This window comes from Rousettus aegyptiacus, unplaced genomic scaffold, assembly GCF_014176215.1.
Source record: "Rousettus aegyptiacus isolate mRouAeg1 unplaced genomic scaffold, mRouAeg1.p scaffold_m13_p_14, whole genome shotgun sequence".
Lineage (NCBI taxonomy): Eukaryota > Metazoa > Chordata > Mammalia > Chiroptera > Pteropodidae > Rousettus > Rousettus aegyptiacus.
The window spans coordinates 37,900,361-37,927,144 of NW_023416289.1; the positions used below are offsets into that span (position 1 = coordinate 37,900,361).

General features: G+C 34.9%; 2 protein-coding genes across 3 annotated transcripts in view; one reads left to right on the forward strand and one right to left on the reverse strand.

Moving 5' to 3' along the window:
• Positions 1-23,127, reverse strand: part of LOC107504227 (zinc finger protein 569) — a 43,468-nt gene extending 20,341 nt beyond the window's left edge. The window contains 2 exon segments of the mRNA XM_016133314.2: positions 10,207-10,264; positions 23,002-23,127. Coding sequence (XP_015988800.2) covers positions 10,207-10,221 — 15 coding nt within the window. The 5' untranslated portion in view covers positions 10,222-10,264; positions 23,002-23,127.
• Positions 23,125-26,784, forward strand: part of LOC107504233 (zinc finger protein 570) — a 40,910-nt gene continuing 37,250 nt past the window's right edge. The window contains exon 1 of one of the 2 annotated variants that reach the window (XM_036231601.1): positions 23,125-23,685. The gene's annotated coding sequence lies outside the window, so the exon portion shown is untranslated. The remainder of the gene's footprint in view (positions 23,686-26,784) is intronic. The other variant, XM_036231604.1, reaches the window with a different exon arrangement.

A 26,784-nucleotide genomic window follows, 5' to 3' on the forward strand; every position in this document is an offset into this window, starting at 1 on the left:
ATATAAAAAGAGGTAATTGATGACATCAAAGACATCAAAGGGAGGGCGTAAGAGGGTACAATTTTCATATGTAATCAAAGTTAAGTTGTTACTGGTGTAAAATAGAATGTTACATCTATAAAATATTTTAGGTAAGCCTCATGGTAACCACAGAACAAAACCTATAGCAGAAACACAAAATACAAAGAAAAGTGAATCAGAGCATTCTACTGCATAAAATCATTCACAAAAAAGGCAGTGAGAAAGAAAGAAGCAAGGAAACTACAAAACAGAAAACAATGAAAACAATGACATGTCTAAATTCTTACTCATCAATAATTACTCTAAATGTAAATGGACTGAATTCTCCCATCGAAAGTCAAAAAGTGGCTCAATGGATAATAAACAAGACCCAACTATATGTTCTCTACAAGAGACTCACTTTAACTCTAAGGATATAGATAGTCTCAAAGCAAAGGGATGATAAAAGATATTACATGCAAGTGGAAAATAAAAGAAAGCAGGAGTAACGGCATTTATATCAGACAACATAGACTTTAAGACAAAAACTATAACAAGAGACAAGGTCATTATAAAATGATAAAATAGTCAATTCATCAAGAAGATGTAACAATCATAACTATATATGCACCCAACATTGGAGTACTTAAAAAACAAGCAAGTACAAATAGATCTGAAGGGGTAAATAGACAATGACACAATAATAGTAGGGGACTTCAACCTTACTTTTAACCATGAACAGATCATACAAATAGACAATCAAATAAAGAAACATTAGTTGTAAACTATATTTTAGACCACATGAACCTAAAATCACTAGTATACATATTCTTCCAAGTATACACAGAACATTCTCCAGGAAAGTTCACGTGATATATCATAAAACAAATTTTAGTAAATTGAAGAAGACTGAAGTCATACCAAGTATCTTTTCTGACCACAGTGGAATGAAACTAGAAACCAATCACAGGAGGACAGGTAGAAAATTCACAAAGATGTGGGAATTAAACGACATACTCCAGCAGCTAATGGGTCAAAGAAGACAACAAAAGGGAAATTAAAATATACCGTGAAAGAAATAAAAATGGAAATAAAACATACCAAAACTTATAAGATGTACCAAAAGTAGTACTAGGAGGGAAGTTGTGATAAATGCCTACGCTAATTAAAAAGAAAGATCTCAAATAAATGACACTTCACACTTCAAGGAACTAGAAAAACAAACAAACTAAATCCAAAGATAGCAGAAGGAAGAAAATAACAAAGACCAGAGTAGAAATAAATAAAATACAGACTGGAAAAAAATATTGTAAAAGATAAATAAAGCAAAGGCTGGTGTTTGAAAGATAAACGATATCGACGAACCTTTAGCTAGAAAAGACAAATAAGTAAAATAAGAAATAAAAGAGACATTATAATTGATACCACAGAAATACAAAGGATCATAAGAAACTCCCATGAACAATTATATGCCCATGAACTGGATAACCTAGAAGAAATGAATAAATTCCTAGAAACATACAACCAACCAATACCGAATCTTGAAGAAACAGAAAATTTGAACAGACCAGTAACAAGTAAGAAAATTGAATCACCAATCAAATATCTCCCAACAAAGAAAAACTCAGAAAATTTCTCTAGTAAATTCCACTGAACATATAAAGAAGAATGGACACAAATCTTTCCCAAACTCTTCCAAAAACTGAAATGGAGGGAATACTACCAGGCTCATTTTATGAGGCCAGCATTACCCTAATAACAAAAACCAAACAAGGACACTATGGGAAGAGAAAACTAAAAATCAATAATATCCATGAAAATATAGATGTAATTCTCAACAAAAGATTAGTAAACCAAATTAACAGAACATTAAAAGAATCATAAACCACAACCAAGTGGCAATCTATTCCTGGAAGCAAAGATGGTTCAACATATGCATATCAATAAATGAGCTACACCACGTTATCAGAATGAAGTATAAAATCACATGCTCATCTCAACAGACTTGGGAAGAGCTTGTGAAAAAAACACCATTTCATGATAAACACTCTCAATAAATTGAGTCTGCAGAAGTAATATACCCTAACATAATAAACAACATATATGATAAGCCCACAGCTAAAATCATACTCAATGTTGAAAGCTTTTCCTCTAAGATCAGAAACAAGACAACTGGAAGTCCTAACCAGAGCAATCAGGCAAGAAAAAGAAATAAAAGGCATCCAAATCAGAAAGGGAGAAGTAAAACTGTCTTTGTTTGCAGATGGTATGATCGATCTTATATGTAAACAATCCTAAAGACGCCATCAAAAAAACTGTTAAAACTAATCAACAAATTCAACAGGGTTGTAGGATACAGAATCAACATAGAGCAACCAACTGCATATATACACTAACAACAAAATATCTATAAAAGATTAGAGAAAACAATTCCATTTCCAATAGCATCAAAAACAATAAAATACTTAGGAATAAATTTAAGCAAGTAAAAGATCTGCACAATGAAAATGACAACACTCTGATGAAAGAAATGGAAGAAGATACAAATGAAAAGATGTTCATAGATGGCAAAAAATAATATTGTTAAAATGTTCATACTCCCCAAAGCCATCTACAGATTCAATATAATCCCTATCAAAATTCCAATGGATTTTTTCACAGAAAAAAACATCCTAAAATTTGTATGAAATCAAAAAAGACCCTGAATATTGAATATTCAAAGTAATCCTGAAAAAACAAAAACAAAGCTAGAAATATCATCTTTCCTGATTTCAAACTATAGCACAAAGCTACAGTAGTCAAAATAGTATGGTGCTGGCAAAAAATAGACCCAAGGACCAATTAAATAGAAATAAAACCCCAAAATAAACCCATGCATACACAGTTAACTAATATTTGACAAGGGGTCAAGAACACTCAACGGGGAAAGGATAGTCTCTTTAATAAATGGTGCTGGAAAAATGGATAATCACATGCAGAAGAATAAAATTAGACCTTTGCTTACACTGCTCATTAAAATTAACTCAAAATGGGTTAAAGATTTAAACATAAGCCTTGAAACCATAAAACCCCTAGAAAACAGAGGATAAAAGCTCCTTAACGTTGGTCTTGGCAATGACTTTTTGGATATGATACCAAAAAGCATAAGCAACAAAAGCAAAAATAAATAAGTAGCACCACAACACATTAAAAGACTTCTTACTAGGAAAAGAAACAATCAACAAATGAAAAGGTGACCAATAAATTATTTGCAAATCATGAATATGATAAGGAGTTAATATTCAAAATATATAAAAAACTCATACAACTCAATAGCAAGAAAAAAAATTCTGATTAAAAATGGGCAGAGGACCTGAATAGACATTTTTCTAAAGAAGACATACAAATGGCCAACAGGTACATAAAAACATGTTTCCCATCACTAGTCATGAGAAAAATAAATGATGATTATCTCAAAACCACACTGAGATCTCACACCTGTTAGAATGGCTATCATTAAAAAGACAACACAAAACTGTTGATGAGGATGTAGAAAAAAGGGAACCTTGTGCACTGTTGGTGAATGTAACTGGCACAGCCATTATAGAAAACAGCATAAAGTATCCTCAAAAAAATTAAAAACAGAACTACCATATGATCCAGCAATCCCACTTCTAGGTATATATCCAAAGGAAATGAAAACACGATCCCAAAGAGACCTCTGCACTCCCATGTGCATTCCAACATTATCCATAATAAACAAGATTTGGAGATAAGTTAAGTAAGTGTCTGTCTGCAGATAAACAGATAGTGGTATATATAGCACAATGGAGTATTATTCAGCCATGATGTAGAAGGAAATGTTGCCATTTGGGACAATGTAAATTGACCTTGAGGGCAATATGCTAAGTGAAATAAGTCAGACAGAGAAAGACAAAGACTGTGTGATCTCACATGTGGAAAGTGAACAAGTTAAACTCATAGAAACAGAGTAGAAGAGTAGTGGCCAGAGGCTAAGTATTGGGGAAAATGAGGAGATACTGATGATTGGGTACAAACTTCTAGATATAAAGTAAATAATTTCTGATGATCCAATATACAGTATGGTGTCTATAGTTAACAATAATATATTATGCACTTCAAAGTTTTTACACCACAAAAAAAGTTAATAGTAATAATGTGACAGGATGGAAGTGTTAACTAATACCACAGTGGTAATCATTTTGTTATATGTAAGTATATCAAATCAACATGTTGTACTTTAAACTTACACAGTATTATATATGTTATATCCTAAGAAAGCAAAAAAAATTTTTTTTACAAGAAACCAAAGTCAAATTGTCAAACTAAAAAACTCCTTAGGAGAGTTTGGAGAAACATGGTAGAGTAAGAGACATCCCCAGATCTCTCCCCTTGAAACAACAATAAGCTGAACATCTAAGACTCAACAAACAACACCCAAGATGCACACCAGGATGTCTGAGTGTGAGATCTGTGCATAAGAGCTACAACAGGTCATAACCCAGGGTGCTGGGAGGTGGACTGGGAGAAATAAAGAAGCTGCCTCTTGCAGCTGCCAGAGCTCCCTGTAGAAGAAGGTGGAGGAGAGAAGGAGCAGCGAGTGCTGTCAGCTACACGCAGCCAGCAGCAGGGGCCAGTCACAGGGCAGAATGACGAATGCAGAGAAGCTGGACAGCAGAGAAACAACAGCTGATTTTTACCTGCTGTGGTTGCTAAACTGAGGTTGAGCCACAGTCCCCATCCCCAACCAAGAAGGGCCCTCCCCCCATGTCTTCAGAGACCAACTACCCAAGGTAATCTGAGCAAACGCTACAGAAACTGTCGCTAATACTGACAGGGACTGAGATTGAGAGTGGTGAGGACAATTAAACATCTTTAAGGAAAAAAAAAAAGGCACTATTAAGGCATGATAAAGGGAATCATGCACCAAGAATATATGACATTTATTACTATCTATGCTCCCAATCAGGGAGCCCTGAAATTTGAAAGCAATTACTAACAGAAGTAAAGGGAGAAACAGACCAAAACACTATCTTAGTGGGGGAACTAAATACCCCACTGTCAGATAGGAACAGAAAATCCAAACGGAAAATCAGGAAATCACATCCTTACACATTAGACCAACAGGACATAACTGACATTTACGAAGCCTTCCATTCCAAAACAGCTGCTTATACATTTTTCTCTAGTGCATATGGAATATTCTCAAGGACTGACTACATACTGGGACACAGAGAGAGCCTCAACAAATATAAGAGGGTTGAAATCGTACCAAACATATTCTCTGATCATAATGCTTTGAAACTAGAGATCAACTGCAAAAAGAAATCAGGAAGAACCACAAATACAAGAAGATTAAACAACATGCTACTGAAGAATAACTGGGTCAGAGAATAAATCAAGAGAGGGATCAAGAGATACACAGAAACAAATGATGATAGTACAACATATCAAATCTTTTAGAACACGGTAAAAGCGGTCATAAAAGGAAAGTTCATATCATTACAAGCCTACCTTGGAAAACAAGAACGAGCCCAAATAAACAACCTAATGTTTCATCTTAAAAAACTTGAAAAGGAAGACAAAATGAAGCTTTAAAGTCAGCAGTAAGAAATAAGCAAAATTAAAGCAGAAATAAATGATATTGAAAACAAACAAACAAAAATAGAAAAATAAATGTAACAAAGAGCTGGTTCCTTGAGAAAGTTAATAAAATTGACAAACTCTTGGCTGGATTCACTAAAGAAAAAAAGAGAAAGGACACAAAATAAACAAAAACAGGGATGAAAGGGGAAATTATGACGATACTGCAGAAATACAAAAGATCATACAAGAATACTGTGAAAAAGTATATAACACAAAATTTAATAACCTAGAAGACATGGAACAGTACTTAGAAAAATACAGCCTCCCTAAACTGAATCAAGATGATCTAGAAAATCTAAATAGACTGATCACCAGTATGGAAATTGAAACAATCATGGAAAACCTACCAATATGTAAAAGACCAGGACCAGATGGCTTGACCAGTGAATTCTACCAAACGTTCAAAGTAGATTTAATATTCTCTTCAAACTCTTTTAAAAAAATCGCAGAGGAGGCAATACTCCTTTACTGATTTTATGAGGCCAATATTACCCTGATACCAAAACCTGGTAAAAACACCACACAAAAAGAAAATTACAGATCAATATCTCTCATTAACACAGATGCCAAAATCCTAAATAAGATACTAGCAAACAGAATACAGTAACATATTAAAAAGATTAGACACCAAGATCAAGTGGGCTTCATCCCAGGGGCACAGGGATGGTTCAACATATGCAACTCGATTAATGTGATCCACCGCATAAACAAATTAAAAAATAAAAATCATATGATCCTATCAATAGATGCAGAAAAAGCCTTTGACAAGATACAGCATCCATTTATGATCAAAACACTTCACAAAATTGGTAGAAGGAAAATACCTTAACAGAATAAAGGCCATATATGACAAGCCTTCAGCCAACATTATACTTAATGGTGAAAAACTAAAAATATTCCCTCTAAGTACAGGAACAAGGCAAGGCTGTCCACTACTGCCACTGTTATTCCATATAACATTGGAGGTCTTAGCGAGTGCAATCGGACAAGAAAAAGATATAAAAGGCATCCAAATAGGAAACAAAGAAGTCGAACTGTCACTATTTGTGGATGACATGATTCTCTATATAGAAAACACTAAAGACTCCATAAGAACACTACTAGAAAAAATAAGCACATACAGTAAAGTTTCTGGATACAAAATCGATGCTCAAAAATCCACAGCATTCCTATACACTAACAATGACGTGTCAGAAAAAGAAGTGGAAAAAGTAATTCCTTTTGCAATTGCAACAAAAAGAATAAAATACCTAGCAATAAATCTAACAAAACATGTGAAGGACCTATATAATGAAAGCTATAAGACCCTATTAAAAGAAATCGAAGAAGATACAAAGAAATGGAAAGGTATCCATGTACTGGGACTATAAGAATCAACATAGGTACAATGACCATATTACCCAAAGCATTACACACATTTAATACAATTCCCATCAAAATCCTATTGGCATTTTTTTTTAAAGAAATAGAACAAAAAATCATCAGATTTGTATGGAAGCACAAAGGACCCTGAATTGCCAAAGTCATCTTGAGAAAAAAGAACAGGGCTGGAGTTATCACTCTGCCTGACTTCAAATTGTACTACAAAGCGACAGCAATCAAAATGGTATTGGCAGAACAAGCGGCACAGTGGAACAGAACTGAGAGTCCAGAAGTAAACCCATATATTTACGGGCAAATAATTTTCAACAAAAATGCCAAAAATACACAGTGGAGAAAGAAAAGCCTCTTCAGTAGACTGGAAAGCCACCTGCAAAAGAATGAAACTAGACTGTTGTCTATCACCACACACCAAAATTAACTTAAAATGGATTAAGGACCTGAATATAAGTCCTGAAACAATAAATTGTATAGAAGAGAACATAAGAACTAAATTGAAGGACCTTGGACTTAAAGAGGATTTTATGAATTTGACCTCAAAGGCAGGGGAAGTAAAAGCAAAAATAAATGAATGGGACTACATCAAATTAAAAAGATTCTGCTCAGCAAAAGATACTGTCAACAAGGTAAAGAGACAACCATCCAAATGGGAAAATATATTTGCAAGCAATGCCTCTGATAAGGGCCTAATATGCAAAACATACAAAAACTCATACGACTCAATAACAGCAAACAAACAAACAGACAAACAAAACAAAATAAAACAAGTGATCCAGTCAAAAAATGGGCAGAGGACATAAACAGACACTTCTCCCTAGAGGACATACAAATGGCCAACAAATATACAAAAGGATGCTCGCCATCGCTAGCTATTAGGGAAATACAAATCAAAACCACAATGGGATACCATCTTACACCTGTTAGAATAGCTGTTATCAACAAGAGAAGTAATAACAAATGTTGGAGAAGATGTGAAGAAAAAGGAACCCTCATACACTGCTGGTGGGACTGCAAATTGGTATAGCCACTATGAAAAACAGTATGGAGGTTTCTCAAAAAACTAAGAATTGATCTATTGTATGATCCAGCAAGCCCTCTGCTGGGTATTTACCCCAAAGACTTGAAAACCCATATCCAAAAGATATTTGCACACCGTCATAGCAGCATTATTCATAGTAGCCAGGACATGGAAGCAACCTAAGTGTCCTACAATAGATGATTGGCTAAAGAAGCTGTGGTACGTATATACAATGGAATGTTACTCAGCCATAAGAAGAGATGCAATACTGCCATTTGCAACAACGTGGATGGACTTCGAGATAATCATGCTAAGCAAAATAAGCCAGACAGAAAAAGTTGAAAATCACATGATATCACTTATATGTGTGATATAATCCTAAAAGCAACAAATGAACAGGACAAACAGAGACTCATAGACATGGACAATGGACTAGTGGTTACCAAAGGGTAGGGGGAGGTTGGGGAGGGGGGAGTTGATGGGGCGAAAGAAACAACGAGGAATAAAGAATAAAAAAGAAAAAAATTATAAAAAATGTATAAAACTCTTTACAGTAACCTTCTAGGAAATATAAAAAAAATAAAATAAAATGAAGGTTTCATCTTCACTGACAAAAAAAAAAATTATAAAAAGAAATAAACAGTGATTACCCCAGGGGTTTGGGTAAGGACTTGGAAAGGTACAGGAGTCTAATGGGTGTTATGGTAATCTATTTCTTGACCTATTGCTTATGCTCATTACACAAGTGAGTTCATTTTGAAAGTTAACTGAGTCTGAGGGGAAAAAACTAGATATGGACAAGCTACTAGATAGGGAGGTACACGTGGGTAAGGAAAGGTATATCTCTGTATAGCAAAGCTTTGAGCTGAGGGTGAAAAAGCAGTAAAGTGAGATATGTTCAATACCTAAGAGTACAGAGTATACTTGAAAGAGAAAGGTTCCAAAGGAAGTGAGAAGAAAAAGGATGAAATATGAGGAAAAGGAATTATCCTTGAAGAGGTAGATGTCATATATTTTAAGAGTAAAATACAGAAGAAATAAGGAACTGTAGATTCAATTTACTAAAACCACAAATATTCTCAAGAACCATGTAAACTAGGCATTGTTCTAGAGGTTGGATATACAGCAGTAAATCAAATAAAACATTCTCTCTGTAATATTCTAGAATTATAAGAATTATAAGAAATAGAATTATAAGAATTTACCAGAAATTTTTACTTTAGATTATGGCCCAGTCTATACAAATCCCCATTGAAAAAAGATAATTATGTAAAGTCACTTGAAGACACACATCCCACCTATTTCTTAAGATATACTAGTTTTCTTTTTTTAATGAAGTTAAACATACATAGGATAATGTGGTACAATGCACTAATTTTAGGAGTACAACCTGATACATTTTTATACAATTATATATGTGTACCTACCGTGCAGATAAAAAAACAGAATATTTTTGGTACTCCATAAGATTCCCTTGTGTCTCTTCCTGGTAAATATGTCTTCAAGGGTAACTACTGTTCTGGTTTCTATCACAAGTTTTACAAGTTTTCAAACTTTATATAAATGGAACCATACAGAATGTACTCTTTTATTTCCAGCTCTCTTACTCCACATTTTTGTGAGATTTATCTATGTTGCTTTGAGTAGCAGTAATCTGCTATATTTTGTTGCATGCAATAATGTAATTTATCCCTTTTTCTGAAAATCTTCATTTGTGTTCTAATGCTGGGCTATTTTGCCATATATTCTTCATTTTATCATTGATCAAAACAGACCATCAAAAAAACTGGGTTTATCAACTACTAGGGGTCATACTATTACATATTCACTGATCTAGGTACAAATGAAAAGATTGCTTATGCTAAGAAATGTTTGTTTTTACTCTTATGTACAATAAAAATTATGTAATAAATTTCTGCTCTGGTTTGCTTTACCTATAACAATGAAATTCAAAATTGAAGCCCAACTTTAATCTCTCTGAATGAATACATTTCTGCATAACCATATTTTAACTCCTTCCTGGTTTTAATATTCTAACAATATTTCCTCTGAAAATGTTTTATCTATATAGGATTTTCCAAATTACTATATGGATTACTACAATCCTCTTTAAATTAAGCTGTAGAATAAAGCAAGGAACAACTACATTATTTAAAATTTACCTGGGACTCAGTCATTTCCTCTTCTTTCTGGGGATGAACAGGGCCTGAGATGGCAGAGCTGAGAAGAGAATAAAACCATTAGACTAGGCTTGCTTTGTGGTTTCAGAAACATGCACCCAAAAGGTAAAGGTAACCCTGTAGCAAAAAGATACTTGGATCCATCAGAGAGGCCAAGAATGCTCATATCCCAGCGCTACTAGCAAGTACAAGGATAACTGGTATGGTCATGTGGAACTCAGGGATAAGGTGATAGGAAAAGGAGTGCATATGTGGGAAATGCCCTATGAATTTATTAATAGCTCTGTATCGGAATACACAGTTCACGTGGAGCTAGCTTCATGAAAGCACGTAACCAAGGAAACTATAAAACTGACAAAAACCTAAGGTATTTTAGTTTATTGAAACATTTAAAAAGAAATATTTAAGTACCAATTAAATGGGAATTTAACCAAAATGTCAACTAAATGGGAATTTAAACAAAAAGGTGACATAATTATATTTTGAGGAAGGAGCATGAAGTTTGTGTGTGAGAGTAATATGTATCAGAGATATTGGTGGTGGTAAGTTAAATCCTTATTTTCCATAGTAAAAAATAAAAATCCAAATCTGAAAAGTGTCGAATAATAGCAGGATAAACATGATTTAGAAAAATGGTGTAAATACAAGAAGTCACATTTAAGATCTGAAAGTGGTTCTCTCTGGGAACAGGAGTTAGGGATGGGGAGAAAAGGAACAGGGTGTAGTTTTTCTTATTATTACAAGTCTAGTAGCGCTATTTTATTTTTAATTTTTTTTACTATTTGATTTTTTAAAACAAAATTCACCTTATTGCCCCCCCATACAAATTTAATCAAGAAAACACACAGCATTCAAATAGATTCAAGCAATACCACAGTGTATAAAGAACATAGATGTCCTCCCCGTACCCATGCACAGCCCCTTTCCCAGGTTTAATTTGATTGAAGAAAATTTATGTTATTTTACTGTCCCGCTCTCTTTTTTCTTTGATTATTTTTGGCTTGTTTTAAATAATTTCTGTCACTCGTTTGGTTTTTTGTTTTTGTTTTTTTTTCCTAATAAATCTTTTAAAAGAAACTTTAGGCCAGATGAATTATAGTGGGAAAGAACAGTTAGTGACCTGTAGCAAAGAGATTTGCCTTCTAGTCCCTCTGCCACTAATAAGCACTGTGATCCTGGGAATCCCACTTTCTTAGAACTATTATAATCAACTTTTAAGAGAGCAGAATATGATGATATCTCAATAGCTCCCCTGGCATCAGCACTGTGAAAATCTGTACAGAAAATGTGATACCTTGTTAAGGCTGGAGAACCAGCATATTTCTAAAGGCCAGATGCAGCAGATGTTACTGCCTAAAAACATCCATTGACTCTACCTTATTCCTTAAAAACTAAAATCTAAATTTATCACCGTGGCAACATACATTCTTCCAAAGATGAATCAAAATTGATCTAGGTCTAAGAGGGTATTCTATTTTCTTTTGCCAATTACTCTTTCCTAGCATCTCTTCACAGTTAAGAGTTACCATGTGACAGGATAAAAATTTTTGTTTTCTAGTTTAAAAAAGGTGTTTGAGCTATCCAACCACAGAAGAAAGATTCAGATGATTCCTAAGATCTATTTGCACTAAAAGTCCTCTATTGGTGGGGGGGGGGGGGGACACTCTTTTACAAAATTACTTAGGTCAACTTTCTTTCTTCTCCATCACCTTCAGTGAGGTTGTCTTACATTTGTAGTACAGTTAAACGCATTTCTCATATTGTGCATTCAATTTTGGTTCCACCTCCACCTTCACTGATATCTACAAGATTGCTAAAAATTTGATTGGATCATATCTAATCTATACATCAAACTGATGAGAAATAAAAACAAGTCTTCCAATCCATGAACATAGTGTATTTTTAATTTTTAATTTTTCATTATATTTTTTCCTTCTATTTTCAGCATACAGTGCCTGCGTATATTTTGTAACATTTATTTTTAAGTATGTAATTTGAGGGGGATGCTAATAAAATAGCATTTTAAATTTTACTTCAAATTTCAATTGTTCATTGCTGGAATATAAAAACGATTTATAGTTCTAGGTGCTTTTTGCAAATTCATTGGGGTTTTCTACTTAATCATGTTGTCTAGAAACAGACTTATTTTATTCCTAATTTGAATGTCTTTTATAACTCTCTCTTGCTTTATTGCATTGGCTAATACTTCCAATATGATGGCGAATAATGGTGGTGACAGGACAACCTTGCCTTGTTCCCAATCTTAGGGATAAAGCAGTCAGTATCTCACCATTAACTACAATGTAAGCTCTAGGGATTTTCTTTTCTTTTTTCTTTTCTTGAGATTGCTTTTAGTATAAGATCTTCCCTTCAATTCCTCATTGGGTGAGAATTATTTTCTTATGAATAAAAGTTAAATTTTGTAAAGTGATTTTTCTGTATCTATTGAGATAATATTCTTCTTGTCTTTTATCATGGTATACTACAGAAACTGATTTTCAAACAGTGAATTTGAAATTCATTTTGCATTCCCAAGATGAACCCATTAGGTCATGCTATATTGTCCTTTCTGTAGGTTGCTAGATTCAATTTTCCAATTCGGTGTTGAGGATTTTGTGTCTAAGTCCACAAGAAATATTAGTCTGTAGTTTTCTTTTCTTATAATGTCTTTGTCTAGTTTTGGTGTCAGGGTAAGCCTGGCCTCATAAAATGAGTCAAAGTGTTCCTCCTTTTCAGGAAGAGTTTAGGTGGAATTTCTATAATTTCTTCATTCAATGTTTGCTATTTCAACTGTGAAATTATCTGGGCATGGAGTTTCCTTTTGAGAAGATTTTTTTAAAATTGAGATATAATTGACATATAGCATTATATTAGTTTCAGATATACAAAATTATTCAATATTTGTATATTGAGAAGTAATCTAGTTAACATCCAATACCCTCATTATGAAAAATTTTTCTCAAAAATATACTTAGCAAGTTTCAAATATGTACTACAGTGTTAACTATAGTCATCATGCTGTGCATGACACCTGCATGACCTATTCATTTTAAAACTGGTGGTTTGTACTGTTTAACTCTCTTCATCCATTTCTCTCACAGTCCCTCTGCCCAACCACCAATCTGTTCTCTATATCTATGAGCAACTATTTTCTCCCATTGTGGAGAATTTTTGTTTTTGTTTTTTTTTTTTTTGGTTTTTGATTCCATGTGTGAGATCATACAGTATTTGTCTGTTTCTGTCTGATTTACTTTACATAACATAATGCCCTCAAGGTCCATCCATATTGTAGCAAACGGCAAAATTTCACCCCTTTTTTATAGCTGAATAATATCCCATGTGTACATATACCACATTTTTTAATCCACTCATCCATCAATGGACACTAAGTTGTTTCCATATCTTAACTATTGTAAATAATGCTGCAGCGAACACGGGGATACAGATATCTTTTGGGGTTACTGTTTTCATTTCTTTTGGATAAACAGAAGTAGAACCGCTGCATCATATAATAGTTCTATTTTTAATTTGTTGAGGAAACTCCACACTGTTTACCATAGTGGCTGTATGAATTTACATTCCCACCAGCAGTACACAAGCATTCCTTTTCCTTTACATCCTCACCAACTCTTGTAAATTCTTGTTTTTTTGATAATGGCCATTCTAACAGGTATGAGGCGATACTGTAGTTTTGATTTGCAATTCCCTGATTAGTGATGTAACTGTTGACATGTGTTGTGTCTTCTTTGGAAAAATATCTATTCAGATCTTCTGTCCATTTTTAAATTGAATTATTTGTTTTGCTATTGAGTTCTATGAATCCTTTATATATTTTGAATATTAACCCCTTATCGGATTTATAATTTGCAAATATTTTCTCCCATTTAGTTGGTTGCCTGTTCATTTTGTTGATGGCTTTCTTTGCTATGTTGAAGCTTTTTAGTTTGATATAATCCCACTTGCTTATTTTGTTGCTTTTTCTTTTAGTATCATAGGATTTTAACCACAAATTTAAACTTATTGATATACAACTATTTAGGTTATTTTTTACTGAGTAAATTTTGGTAGTTTGTGTCTTTCAAAAAATTTGTCCACCTAAGTTGGAGAATTCATGGACATGGAGTTGTTTGTAATATTCCTTTATTATCCTTTCAAGATCTGTTGGGTCTGTGTGATGCCCTATCTTTCAATCCTAATACAGGAAATTTGTGTCTTGTCTCTTTCTTTTATGGCCAGTCTGTCTAGAGGCTTAAAAATTTTATTGATCTTTGCTGATATTATTAATGCAAAACCTATTAATTAATAGCCATAATTGAGCTATTCCTTCCCCGTTCCCAGGGGCAGTACTTTTTCTTCCAGTTCCCTTTCCTAAATTGCATAGGTTTCCAAATGTGCCCTGGGCAACAGTTTTTGTTGATTTTTATTATGTCAATTAAAGTTCTCCTTCTGCAAGAAATTAGGTCTGGGATGCTGTTCCTTTTCCCTAGCCAGCACCACAAGGAAAGATATCTCAGGTTTCTCCCATCTTCCTTAGTTATGATCCCCTGATGAGATTCCTAGAAGAAAATCCTACAAAAGATTAAAAACTCCCCAAATTACAACTTCTTCAATGATTCCACAGTCTTCCTGTCTCTCTTTCAACATTTAACAATTTGTTGAGAAAGTTTCACTATATCTTCTTACTGGATTGGCTTATATGGTGTCTGGAAGTGTCCATCCCAGATGAGTCCTGTTTCTCCCAGAAGGCATCTATATTTCCTAACATTTTAGGTTACTTGGTTGCCCTGTGACCTAAATTCTCTGATATGTTCAAAAAAAGTTATTAATTTGCAGTTTGTCTAGTTTTTTTTTCTCCTTGTTATAAGGATGGAAGCAAAGCTCTTTCTAGCTCTCCATGTCCCTGAGCAGAAACCCAAAGTCCCTCCGTTATAATAAACGTTTGAGAAGGGCCAAGCTTGGAAAGCATGCAGCAAATATCTGTTTATTTTGGTATGGGGCTTGCAAATACCTCTCACATGAAATTAAGATTAAGATGGTATCTTAAAGTTAATTAGCTACGTTGGAGTCGGGGTGGGGTGGGGAAGTGTTATACGCAAAGTAGTAACAATTGGCAAGGCCTCAGATCCGGGGGGCAGAACGAAAAAGAATATAGTATACTGGAGGAATTCAAAGTTAAGCAGACTAACTGGGGAAAACTTTAGAAATAAATTCTCAGATTAGATATTCTAGCCATACCAAATGTTCTTTTACTTCCTCTCTGCAAAGAACTTACTGAGGTATATCCATTTGTTCGTTTCTAAACTACTATGTATAATAATACCCTACTGAAATGAGCTCTAATACAGTTAAACATACATAACAATTTGGGTAACTACTACATCTACATCATCATCATCATCATCACTGCCATCATCATCTTTGCTTACTTGAATCTAAATTGTGCCCAAACTCCCCAAATCACTGAGAGCCCTACCTCTGTCTGCATTTCCCAAAGGAATTCTTTAGGTAAATTGAGCTAATTTACACACTGTAGATATGGCTTCCTGGTGGATACTGAATATTTTCTTCCCACCACCAGTCCAACTTCTCCTTAGTCTTTTCTTCACTATCTCCACGTGTCCCTGGATTCCAGGTCCTACCACCTCATTTGGCAACACATTTAAATTACAGGGGTACAGGAGTATGTACCATTTATAACTACGTGCCTTTCTTAAAAAACACACAGCATCGGCCACTACATATCATTTTCCCCTACCTGGAAACCACCTCCGGATTTCACTTAACCAATGCCTTCTTGTCCTTAAAGAAGCCTAATTAGGAAATATGTCAACCTTAATTGGGATATCTCTCTATCTGGATCTACCATACTCCTATATCCCATGAGCTTAACCAATTTGTGGCACTTATCACTCTGCAATAGAATTTGTTCATTTGTCTGTCTCCCGAGGACTGTGAACCACTTAAAGCAAGGAATGCTTATATGGCTTCTTCATGGCCTACAACAGTAACCTGAATATAAAGGGTATAGTGGAGGTTTATTTAAAAAATTTAAAATAGCTATGATTAATATGTTGAGGGCACTAATGGAAAAATTAGGAGACTAAATGGGTAATATGAGCAGAGAAATAGAAACTTTAAGAAAAAAATCAAGAGAAATGCCAGCAATAAAAAAAATGCATTAACAGAAATGAAGAATGCCTTCGATGGGCTCATTGGTAGAGTCAACATAGTTGAGGAAACAATTAGTGAACTTGGAGATAGATCAATAGTAACCAAACTGAAATGCAAAAAGAAAAAAGAACAAAAAGCAAAACAGATGAGAATTTCTAAAGTAGGGGATGATATGAGAAGATACAACATATTTTTAACTGAAATGCCAAAAGGAGAACAAAGTAAGACCACAAGAAATATTTTAAGTAATAATGGCTATGAATCTTCCAAATTAATGACAGACATCAGATCACACATCCAGGATGCTCAGAGAATATCGAGAAGAATAAATATCAAAAAAAACACATGTAGGATATCACACTAAAATTGAAGGAAACCAAAAAAAGAGAAAAATAACACGTATCTATAAGCAAAAAGGATAATTACAGCAAAATTCTCATCAGAAACCATATAAGCGAGACAAGAATGGAGTGGAATATTTAAAATTAAAAAAACAAGAACAAAAACAAAAACCCATCAACCTAAAATTCTCTATCCAGGAAAAATTATTCTTCAAAGGTTAAAGAAAAATCGGCTTTTTCAAATAAACATAAACTGAGGGAATTTGTCACCAGTAGACTTACCTTGTAAGAAATATTAAAAGTGAATAAAAATAATATAGGTTGGAAACTTGACTCTATATAAAGAAAGGTACATCATCAAAGGAAGAATAATGAAGGTAAAATAAAATCTAGTTCTTATTCTTAGTTGATCTAAAAGATAAATATTTAAAGCAATAATCGTAACAATGTATTGGGGATTATAGCACATGGGTAAGTGAAATAAATGAAAGCTATGTCACAAGGGATGGGAGGGAGGAATTGGGAATATTCTGTTAAAAAGTTCCTGTACTATATATGAAGCAGTAGAGCATTTTTTTAATGTGGGCTCAGATTAATTAAAAATATATATTGTAAACTCTAAAGCAACACTAAAAAAAAATTTTAAGTACAAATGATATAGTAAAACAAGAGACAAAATGAAATTATATAAAATACTCAATGAAAACCAGAGAAGTCAAAGAAAGGAGAGAATGAGAAATGAAGAGCAAATGGAACAGATAGAAGTTATGATGAACATGATTGATATTAATCTAACCATAAGTATACTTCAAAGACATTGAGAGTTCAGTTCCAGACCACTGCAATAACATGTTACAATAAAGTGAGTCATAAATGTTTTTGCTGGGTCTTGCCTTCAATTTGTTAAAAACACAGCATCTGTGAAGTGCATTAAAGCAATGTACAATAAAAGGAGGCAAGCATTAACTGCAAATGATCTAAACACACCAATGAAACAGAGATTGTCAGAGATGAGAAAAACACCAAGACCCAACTATACGTGTTTACAAGAAACACACTAAATATAAACACTAAGATAGGTTAAAAATAAGGATGGGAGTGACATAAGTGAAAATGGAAGAAGAAGGAACTCCAGTGGTCCATCTCTTCCCAGAAACTGAAAAATATGGTAAAACCTGGTAAAATCACCCTTACAGAAATTCTGGAAGACAACAGTCAAAGGTTGCAATAATAAAGTGAATGCTTAATCAGGAGAGATGACTATGTGGCATCTTAACTAGCCAATTCACAAAAATAACAAAAATTCTAAGGTACCAGGAATAATTCAAACAAAAGCTATGCAAGAGCCTAATCAAGAAACTTCAATCAATTTACTGAAGGTGATAAAAGTGGTCCTAAATAAGTATCATAGTTAAAAATAGAAAAGTCAGAATGGTAAAGATGCCAGTTTTTCCCAATACTATCTATAAAATTAATATAATTTCAACCACAATTCCCTAAAGGTTTTTCATTCAATATGTCAAGCCAATCTTCAAGTTTATTTAAAATGAAAGATGAAAAAAGTGAGAGGAGAAAAAAGACATGAAGAGTAAGCTACAATTTATCTAAGAGGAGTGGAGTGAACATACACACACGCAAACATATTTGCTTATATAAAAAAAGGAATATAACCTCCCAAAACTAAAAAAATTTAAGAAGTTACTAATAGAAGTAGAGAAGGAACAAGGTGATAGAGATACAATAGAATAAAAACAAGACTTCTCTATGTTTTACGTACTTTTTTTATATATACTTTAATATACTTTGTGTTACATATTTGACTTTGCCACCATCTAAATGTTTTACATAATTATAAAACAAAATTAAAATAAATGTGAAAACAAAAGCTATACCTAAAAATCAAAATCAAAATAAAACAAATGAACCTAATCACACATCATAATGTTTGTGGCATAACCACACAGAGAAATTAGTTCTTGTTACTTTAAAGCACAATAATTGGACTGTAATTCCCTAGAAGGATATATCCTAAAGACAAATAGATCTATAAAAAATGAAAAATTATTTGACCAAGAATATTGTAAATATTGATAATATTACTCTGAAACTATTTTATTTACATATCTAGAAGAGATGTATTAAAATACTCAGAGCTATCTTGAAGAGAGAGCCAAAGATGGGAATATGTGAGCTTTAAAAAGAAACTGTGGGGTAGCTCCATAGTGTAGTGGTTAGCACGTCTGCTTTACACGCAGAAGGCCCTAGGTTCGCACCCCAGGTGGAGTCACAGACCATACCCTGGATACAACAGGTCCCCCGCGTGTGCCAGGGGTGCCAGGCCCCAGGGTGCACGAGGCCCTGAGTGCACACCACAAGCTTGTGGGAGGAGATGCCCTGCCTTCAGAGATCCAGTTCTAAAGGGGAAAACGGCAACATCCATAGGTCAGGGGTGGAAGTGTGTGTTTGTGTGTTTTTGCGGTGGGGGGGGGGGGGAGGATTAAAGAGGGAAAAAACAAATAAATAAAAATAAAAGGATTTATCTTAGAATAAAAAAAAAACTAACTGTGACGGTTTGAAACATCAAAATCAAATGTTAAGATCTATGCATATATAAGAGTATTAATAATAATGATAACAACCCATTGGAACATGCTAGGGAATCAATTCAAAAGCCCAAAAACCTAAAGGAAAGAATAAATTTATCCTGCCTTTTCTGTACAAACTGTACCTCAAGGTAACCGCAGTTGATAAAGTAAATTTTTTCTTTAGAAAAACTCCCAGATAGTAAATGAAGAAGGAATTATAGAATTCAAATATCACCATTTTGTAACTGTTACTGAAATATAGCTAATAGTTACCCATGTTTTCTAAAACCAGGATGGTGGTAAAAAGAGGAATTGTTCTATTTTAAAAACATTTGACAACTAAGGGGAAAAATATCTTTCTCTCTTTTCATCTTACTTCCTCTAAGTATTTCAACCAAACAATCTTTCAACCCCACTAGAAATTTCCATTCCTTTATTCTACCAATTTTTTACTGTCCCTCACCTTCTTCCTTTTCTACTTACCTGGCCTAAAATTCAGTCAATTAATATAATTAATTCTCGTCAACTTAGACTCCCTTGTCTCTCTCTCACATTATTCCTACTTACTTCATGAAACCAATGCTTTGGTTAAATCCTATCCTGTCTGTGGCTATGACTATGAAGATGAACACTACAAGAGAAAAATTTTAAAATCATGTGGAATAGGCTTACTTTATAGTCACGAATACTAACATCAAGTGAGTCTTCAATGATGGCTGGAAATTACATTTCTCTACTCTGTCTCTATTTCATTCTAACGATTATTTTATTCTTTTCCTCTGTCCTCAAATCCTTAACATTTGCTCTTGCTACTTAAGGACATGCCTACAGTATTTCTCCTTTTTCTCTCCTGCATCATCAAGTTTCTCTACTGAATCATTTCAATCAGTATGTAAGCAAAGTTATTACATACCTCTTAACACCATCTACCACTCCAGTTCACTCTTTCCATTTACAGAAAAACTTAAGAGTTTTGTCCATACTGGTATTTCCAATTTTTCTTCTCCAGTTCTCTCTGGCCCCATACTCCACTGAAACTGCTCTTCAGAGTCGTCAAAGACTGCCATGTTGCTAAATTCAATGTTCCTTTCTCAGTCATTTTATTTGGCCTATCAGCAGCATCTGACATAGTTCTCATTAAAACACATTCTTCCCTTGGATTCCAGATATACTCATCCAGTTTCCTTATGGAACCATTCTAGCTTGTTCCTTTCAGTCTCTTGTGCTGATTCCTCTCGATTTCCCAGACTTTGTAATGTTGGAGTGACCCAGAGATAAGTCCTCTATGTTTACCTTTTTCTATCTATCCTACCCTCTAAGTGACTTCAGTCTTTTGGCCTAAATATCATCTATTTACTGATAATTCCAAAATGTCTGCCTCCAAATATCTCACTACCAAGTTATTATCTCCACTTGAATGTCTAATGGGTATCTCACACTTCACATAACATATTCCAAGCTGAAATCTCACTATCTCCCTAAGTCCAAAGTCAGTTTTTCCTTCTTTCCTTTCCTTTTCAGTTAATGATAACTCTATCTTCGTAAAGTTCTTCAGATGAAAAAATATTATGTTATCTTGTCACAATTACACTCCACAAAAGCTTTGTCAATGAGCAAATTATGACAGCTCTACCTTTAAAGTATATCCAGTACATGATTATTTCTCACCATTTTTACCACTCTAGTTCAAGTCACCAACATCTTTTCCCTAGATTATTGCAATAGTTTCCTAATTGGTCTCTCTGCTTCTGCCCTTGTCCCCACCCCTTTCCCCCATTCTTCTTCCTGTAATCCTCTCACCAAAGTTGCCAAAGCAATCATCTTATATGCAGATATTACTCCCATCCTCCAAACTCTCCAACAGCTTCCTATTTCATTCAGAGTAAAAGCCACGATCGGTAATATGGCCCATAAGGCCCAGTCTGATCTACCCTCCTTTCCTCCAGTTACCATTCTTCTCTCCTCTCTTCTGTTTGCTCTATTTTAGCCATGTCAGCCTCTTCATTGTAACTGGCGGGGCCTTATAACTGTTGTTCCCTCTGCCAGGAATAACCTTCCCTCAATTATGTAAGTAACTAGTTCATTTAATTCCTTCATATCCCTGTTATTACCTTTTCAGGATACCTTCCCTGGCTATCCCATCTAAAACTCCTACTCCTACTCCTCCTAATTCTATTTATTTTCTTGCTTTATTTTTTCTCAGTATTTTACACTATTTAATGTATATTTAACTCACCTCATTTACTATCTGGCCCACGACAATGTAAGTACCATGACAGCAGGGAATTCGTCTTTTTTGCTCAACTCTATATCCCAAGCATCTAGATTGTTCCTGACACACAGATTGCATTCAATAAATGGTGAGTGCATGAATGAATCCTTAAAGAACTCTGGAAAAGAAATTTGAAAATAGAGTACTGCTTTAGAAAAATACTTTAGAAAACACATAATTCACAAAATGATTTTAAAATGCTTGACTTCATCGCTTCACAGCTTTTTGGCTGAGATCAAGTGTAAAATGCCTGACTTCAGCAGTAATCAAACAACTGCAAATTAAAGAAATTATTTTACATCTAGGGGTGTTAACAAAGATTACTAATGTTAATGATATCCATTGCTACCAAGAGTATTAATACAGGCAATCTTATACTATGCGAATAATACTGTAGGTTTTTGGAAACTTACAGGAAAATAATTGGATAGTTTAGGGAGCCATTAGTAAGTGCATACATTTTGACCCATAGGAGCCCCCGCAACCCCCAAATTAGGAAAGTACACTGTAACATGCGCCAAATAGTTGCTGCTAAACACCATTTTTACTACTCTGGTCCAGAGTAATGGCAAGAGGCTGAAAACTGAATTAATTACCCATCAACAGGGATAAATACATTAAATTGTATACTATGAAATGATGACACAAATTTGTAATTAAATGGAAAGATTGTGTTTCTTAAATGACACAGGCAGGTTACAGACAGTATTATAATGTGATAACAATTTTAAAGCTATTATGCACATATACAATAATAATATAAAAGCATGTATACGTATGTATTCACAGAGAGAGGATGAAAATATGGTAAGTTAATTTTGACAACGGCTGATAGAATTATGAATGATTCTTGTTTTTGTTTTTTTAGATGTTTTGCGATTTGGAGCAGGGAGCAGGGGGCAAGAATCATTAAGTTAGTATGCACACAAAACAAATACACGAAGATAAAATTTAAAATAAATACAAAATAAAGTGTTAGACTACTGACGTCTCATATAAAAACATTTCCTATCATAACCAAAGAAATGAAGCACTGATTCAGTCTCATAAATCACACACACAACCGTACTCTACCTTCCATTCGCTGAGTTTCTCAGTCACGATCCCACCACAGTCACGCACGCTTGTACTTACGTTCACAGTGAAATATAAGAAAAGCAAAGCCACAAAATCTGCTTATATACACAACCCCGCGGCCACACTCGGTCATAATTATCTGGCAAATACCGTAACATTACGCCACACGCTCAGTCTTTCACATGCCACTCCCACGGCCTCAGGGAACCATTCGCACCGGCTCAGTCTTGTCCAGCATCCTCCAACAACGCCCGCTCGCGTCCGCAGGCCCCTACTCACATCCATCACAAAGAGTCACGGACTCGGACCTCGTGGCTTCCCGAAGACTCACCACCGAGCCCGCGGACACAGGCCCAAATCCCACACATCGACGCCACCCAGGTGGCACAGCGAGTGCGTGCTGAGGCGGCGGTCCACCGGGGTCAGCGCCGCCTGGCTGAGCACCGCACGAGCCCTGAGCGGTTATGCGCAGGACAACACTTCCCAGAGGCCCCCGCGGCTCACCCCGGCGGGACCGGCCTTCCTGTTTGCGAGTAGTGGGAGTAGCCAGCCGTGGCGTCCCAGGGCTCCCAGATCTGTAGAGGAGGCTCAGGTGCAGGTTTTACGAAAGCGGCTTCCCTTGAACCCGGCACTCGGAGTCTGGGAGTGGAGCTTGGGGCTGAGAAGAATCTGAAAAGGTCTGCAGCTTTCCTGCACCGGCCTACATTTCCCAGAGGCCTTCGCAGCCTGAGTCTGTTTCTGCAAAAGCCACTTTCTCCATTCAGTTAGCTGGAACTTCGGAATCCGGGGTTATAGTGCCTGGTCCATGAAGGCAACACCGCTCATTCGGTTTGGTTCTGTCTGGTTAGGGCTCCACCCGGGGCTGGGCTACAGCGGGATGAAACAGGCTGGTTAGGAGCGGGGAATCAAGCCCGTTGGCAGGACGAGACCAGCCAGCCTGAGCTGCTTCGAGCTGGTGGCGGCAGTCAGGAAAGGGAGGAGTTGCTTTGTGTGACCCTGTGTGGGAGATTTTGGGGTAGGGAGTCTATGAGGTCCAGTGACTTTTGAGATCGTGCGAATTTGCGACCATTTGTGCGACCATGGTCGCGTCGTATGTCCTTGTGACCGTTAGATTTTGATCCTGCACTTTTGTCAGAGACAGTGTGTGTGCTTGTGTCAATTCTTCTTGCTTCTGATTTTCTGACTGGTTTCTGTTACAATATGGAAACTTCTGAGGTTAAGTCAATAACCCAGTCACTAAAATATTAAATGGGAAAAATTATAGAGATTTGTGATTCTGTATTAATAAAACACTCATGCTTTTTTACACTGTTATGTGGACAAAGGCGATACAGGAAATTTGGAAAGACATTGTTGAGGACGGCAAAGACATTGAGCCATCAAATGAAAATTCATGTCAAGAATTCATAGCCTCAGCCAGAGGAGTGAGAGGCTTAAGTCGAATACTAGAGAAGTAATCAAGAACAAAAATCTAAGAATCTAGCAAACCTGTCTATATGTCACTCCTGCCTTAAAGACCTGATTCTGTTTTCAGCATTTCATATGGGTTGCACTCTGACTTCAGAATAATCAAAAAACAATTGACAATGAAAGTTGAAGACTCATTGGAATAATTTTTCATTAGACACTAAAATGGAGAAAATATCTATGAAAACAGTAGGCCATACTTTTATGCCGTAGTATGTTGGCAAAGAGGACAAAACGCTGGAGACTACAGCATGCTAAATATTGGAAACATGTAGTCCTTAAAAGTATCAGAGAAACTTCTGGTTCATACGCTTACCATGCAACTATTCAAAACCCGAAGGACTATCTTATGTGTAGGATGCAGTAGCAAATAGTCTTCTTTTCACTGGATGATAATGGGCATTGTTTCAGTATGAATCTATATCTGAGAAGGGACAGGGGACCCTCAGTCAAACGCTATGTGGAGAGACACATGTCCTCTAAATAACTTTTGCTTATTTGTCTCGTGTATCTTTACCAACAGTAATTTTTTTTTCTGTCTACTATAAGAATTGTTTTTTGTTAACTGTTTGGTTAAAAGAAAAGAACAGACTTGGCTGTTTTATGGCATTCCAGCTTCCTGATTTCAATTTTTTACCGGTGGATTTGTCTATTTCTCCTTTTATTTCTGTTAAGCTTTGCTTTATATATTTTGAAACTCTCTTATTGGATGATACACATTTAGTGTTCTAATAGCTTCCTGTACTTGACAAGAAATTATGGAATTTACACTTTATAATACTGATTTTTTTCTTGGTTTATTTTGATATTATAGCGTCATCATCCTTCTTTTGGCTAGTGCATGGTTTACTTCTTTCTACCCTTTTAATCTTTCTGTTTTATTTTTTTTAAGTATCTCTTATTAAACAGCAAACTTTAAAAATAATGACAATTTTACTCTTTAATTTGATATATTTTGTAAATTTACATTTAATATATTTGGATTTTGGTGTACCGCCTTAGAATTTGTTTTCTTTTTGGAATAGCTTTTTAAAAGAGTTAACTATTTATTTTGAAGTAATTCTAGATTTGTGTACAATTTTAAGAAATCTCATGTACCCCTTATTTGTTTTCCCCAATGGTAACATCTTGCAAAACTACAGATAATATCACAACCTGGATATTAACATTGATACAGTCACAATTTAGAATATTTCCATCATCAGAAGAATTCTTTATGTTGTTCTTTTATAGCCACACACACTTCCCTCCTCACCTCACCCCTCAACACTATAAGGCCTGGAAACCCTAATCTGTTCTCTATTTCTGTAATTTTACTTTTCAAGAATATTATGTAAATGGAATCATGCAGTTTATAATTTTGGTATTGGCATTTTCACTCAGCCAAATTCCCTGAAGGTTCATACATGTTGTTATATGTATAAGTAACTCATTCCTTTTTATTCCGTGGGGACATGGCACAGTTTGTTTAGTAAGTCATTCATTAAGGAACACATAGGTGGTTTCCAACTTTTAGCTGTTACAACTAAAACAGCTGTATACATTCATGTAGTTTTTTCTGTATGCGTGTGAAGATAAATTTTTATTTCTTTTGGGTCAACACCTAGGAGAATTTTAGAATTTGTCAATTTATACCCCACAAAAAAATCTATCTGGAATTTTTATTGAGGTTGTGTTGAGTATATAAATCAATTTGAGGAGAACCGACATCTTTTATTTTTTTAAATATTTTTTAATTTTCCATTTGAAGTTGGCATTGAATATTATATTTGTTGCAGGTGGACAACATAGTGATTAGACATTTATATAACTTACAAAGAGAGCACCCTGAAAAGCTAGTACCCATCTGACACCATACATAGATGTTACAATATTATTCACTATATTCCTTATGCTATACTTTAGAAACCCATGATTGCTTTGTGACTACCAATTTGTGCTTCTTAATCCCTTCCATTTTTTCAACCATCCCCTCAATGCCCCTCCCATCTGGCAATCCTCAAAATGTTCTCCATATCTATGCATTTGTTTGTTTATTTTGTTCATTAGATTCCACATTTAAGTGATATACAGCATTTGTCTTTGTCTGATTTACTCCATTGGCACAGTACCCTATAGGTCCACACATGTTGTTGCAGATGGCAAGATTTCATTCTTTTTTAAACTTTTTTTTTATGGCCGAGTAATATTCCATTGTATATATGTACCATCTCTTCTTTATCCATTCATCCACTGATGAACACTCAGGTTGCCTCCATATCTTTACTATTTAAATAATGTTGCAATGAACATATATGGATACGCACATCCCTTCAAAGTAGTATTATGGGTTTCTTTGGCTAAGTACCCAGAAGTGGAATTTCTGGATCCTTCTTTGTCTCTTTGTTATAGTGCTTGTTTCAAAGTTTATTTTGTCTGGTATAAGTATTACTACCCCAGATTTTTTTTTTTCATTTCCATTTTCGTGAAATATCTTTTATCATCCTTTACTTTCAGTCTGTGTGTGTCTGTCAACCCAAGGTGATTCTCTTATAGGCAGCATATGTAAAGGTTTTGTTTTCTTATCCATTCAGCCACAAATTATTGGAGGATTTAATCCATTTGTATTTAAAGTAATTGTTGATAGATACATAGTTATTGCCATTTT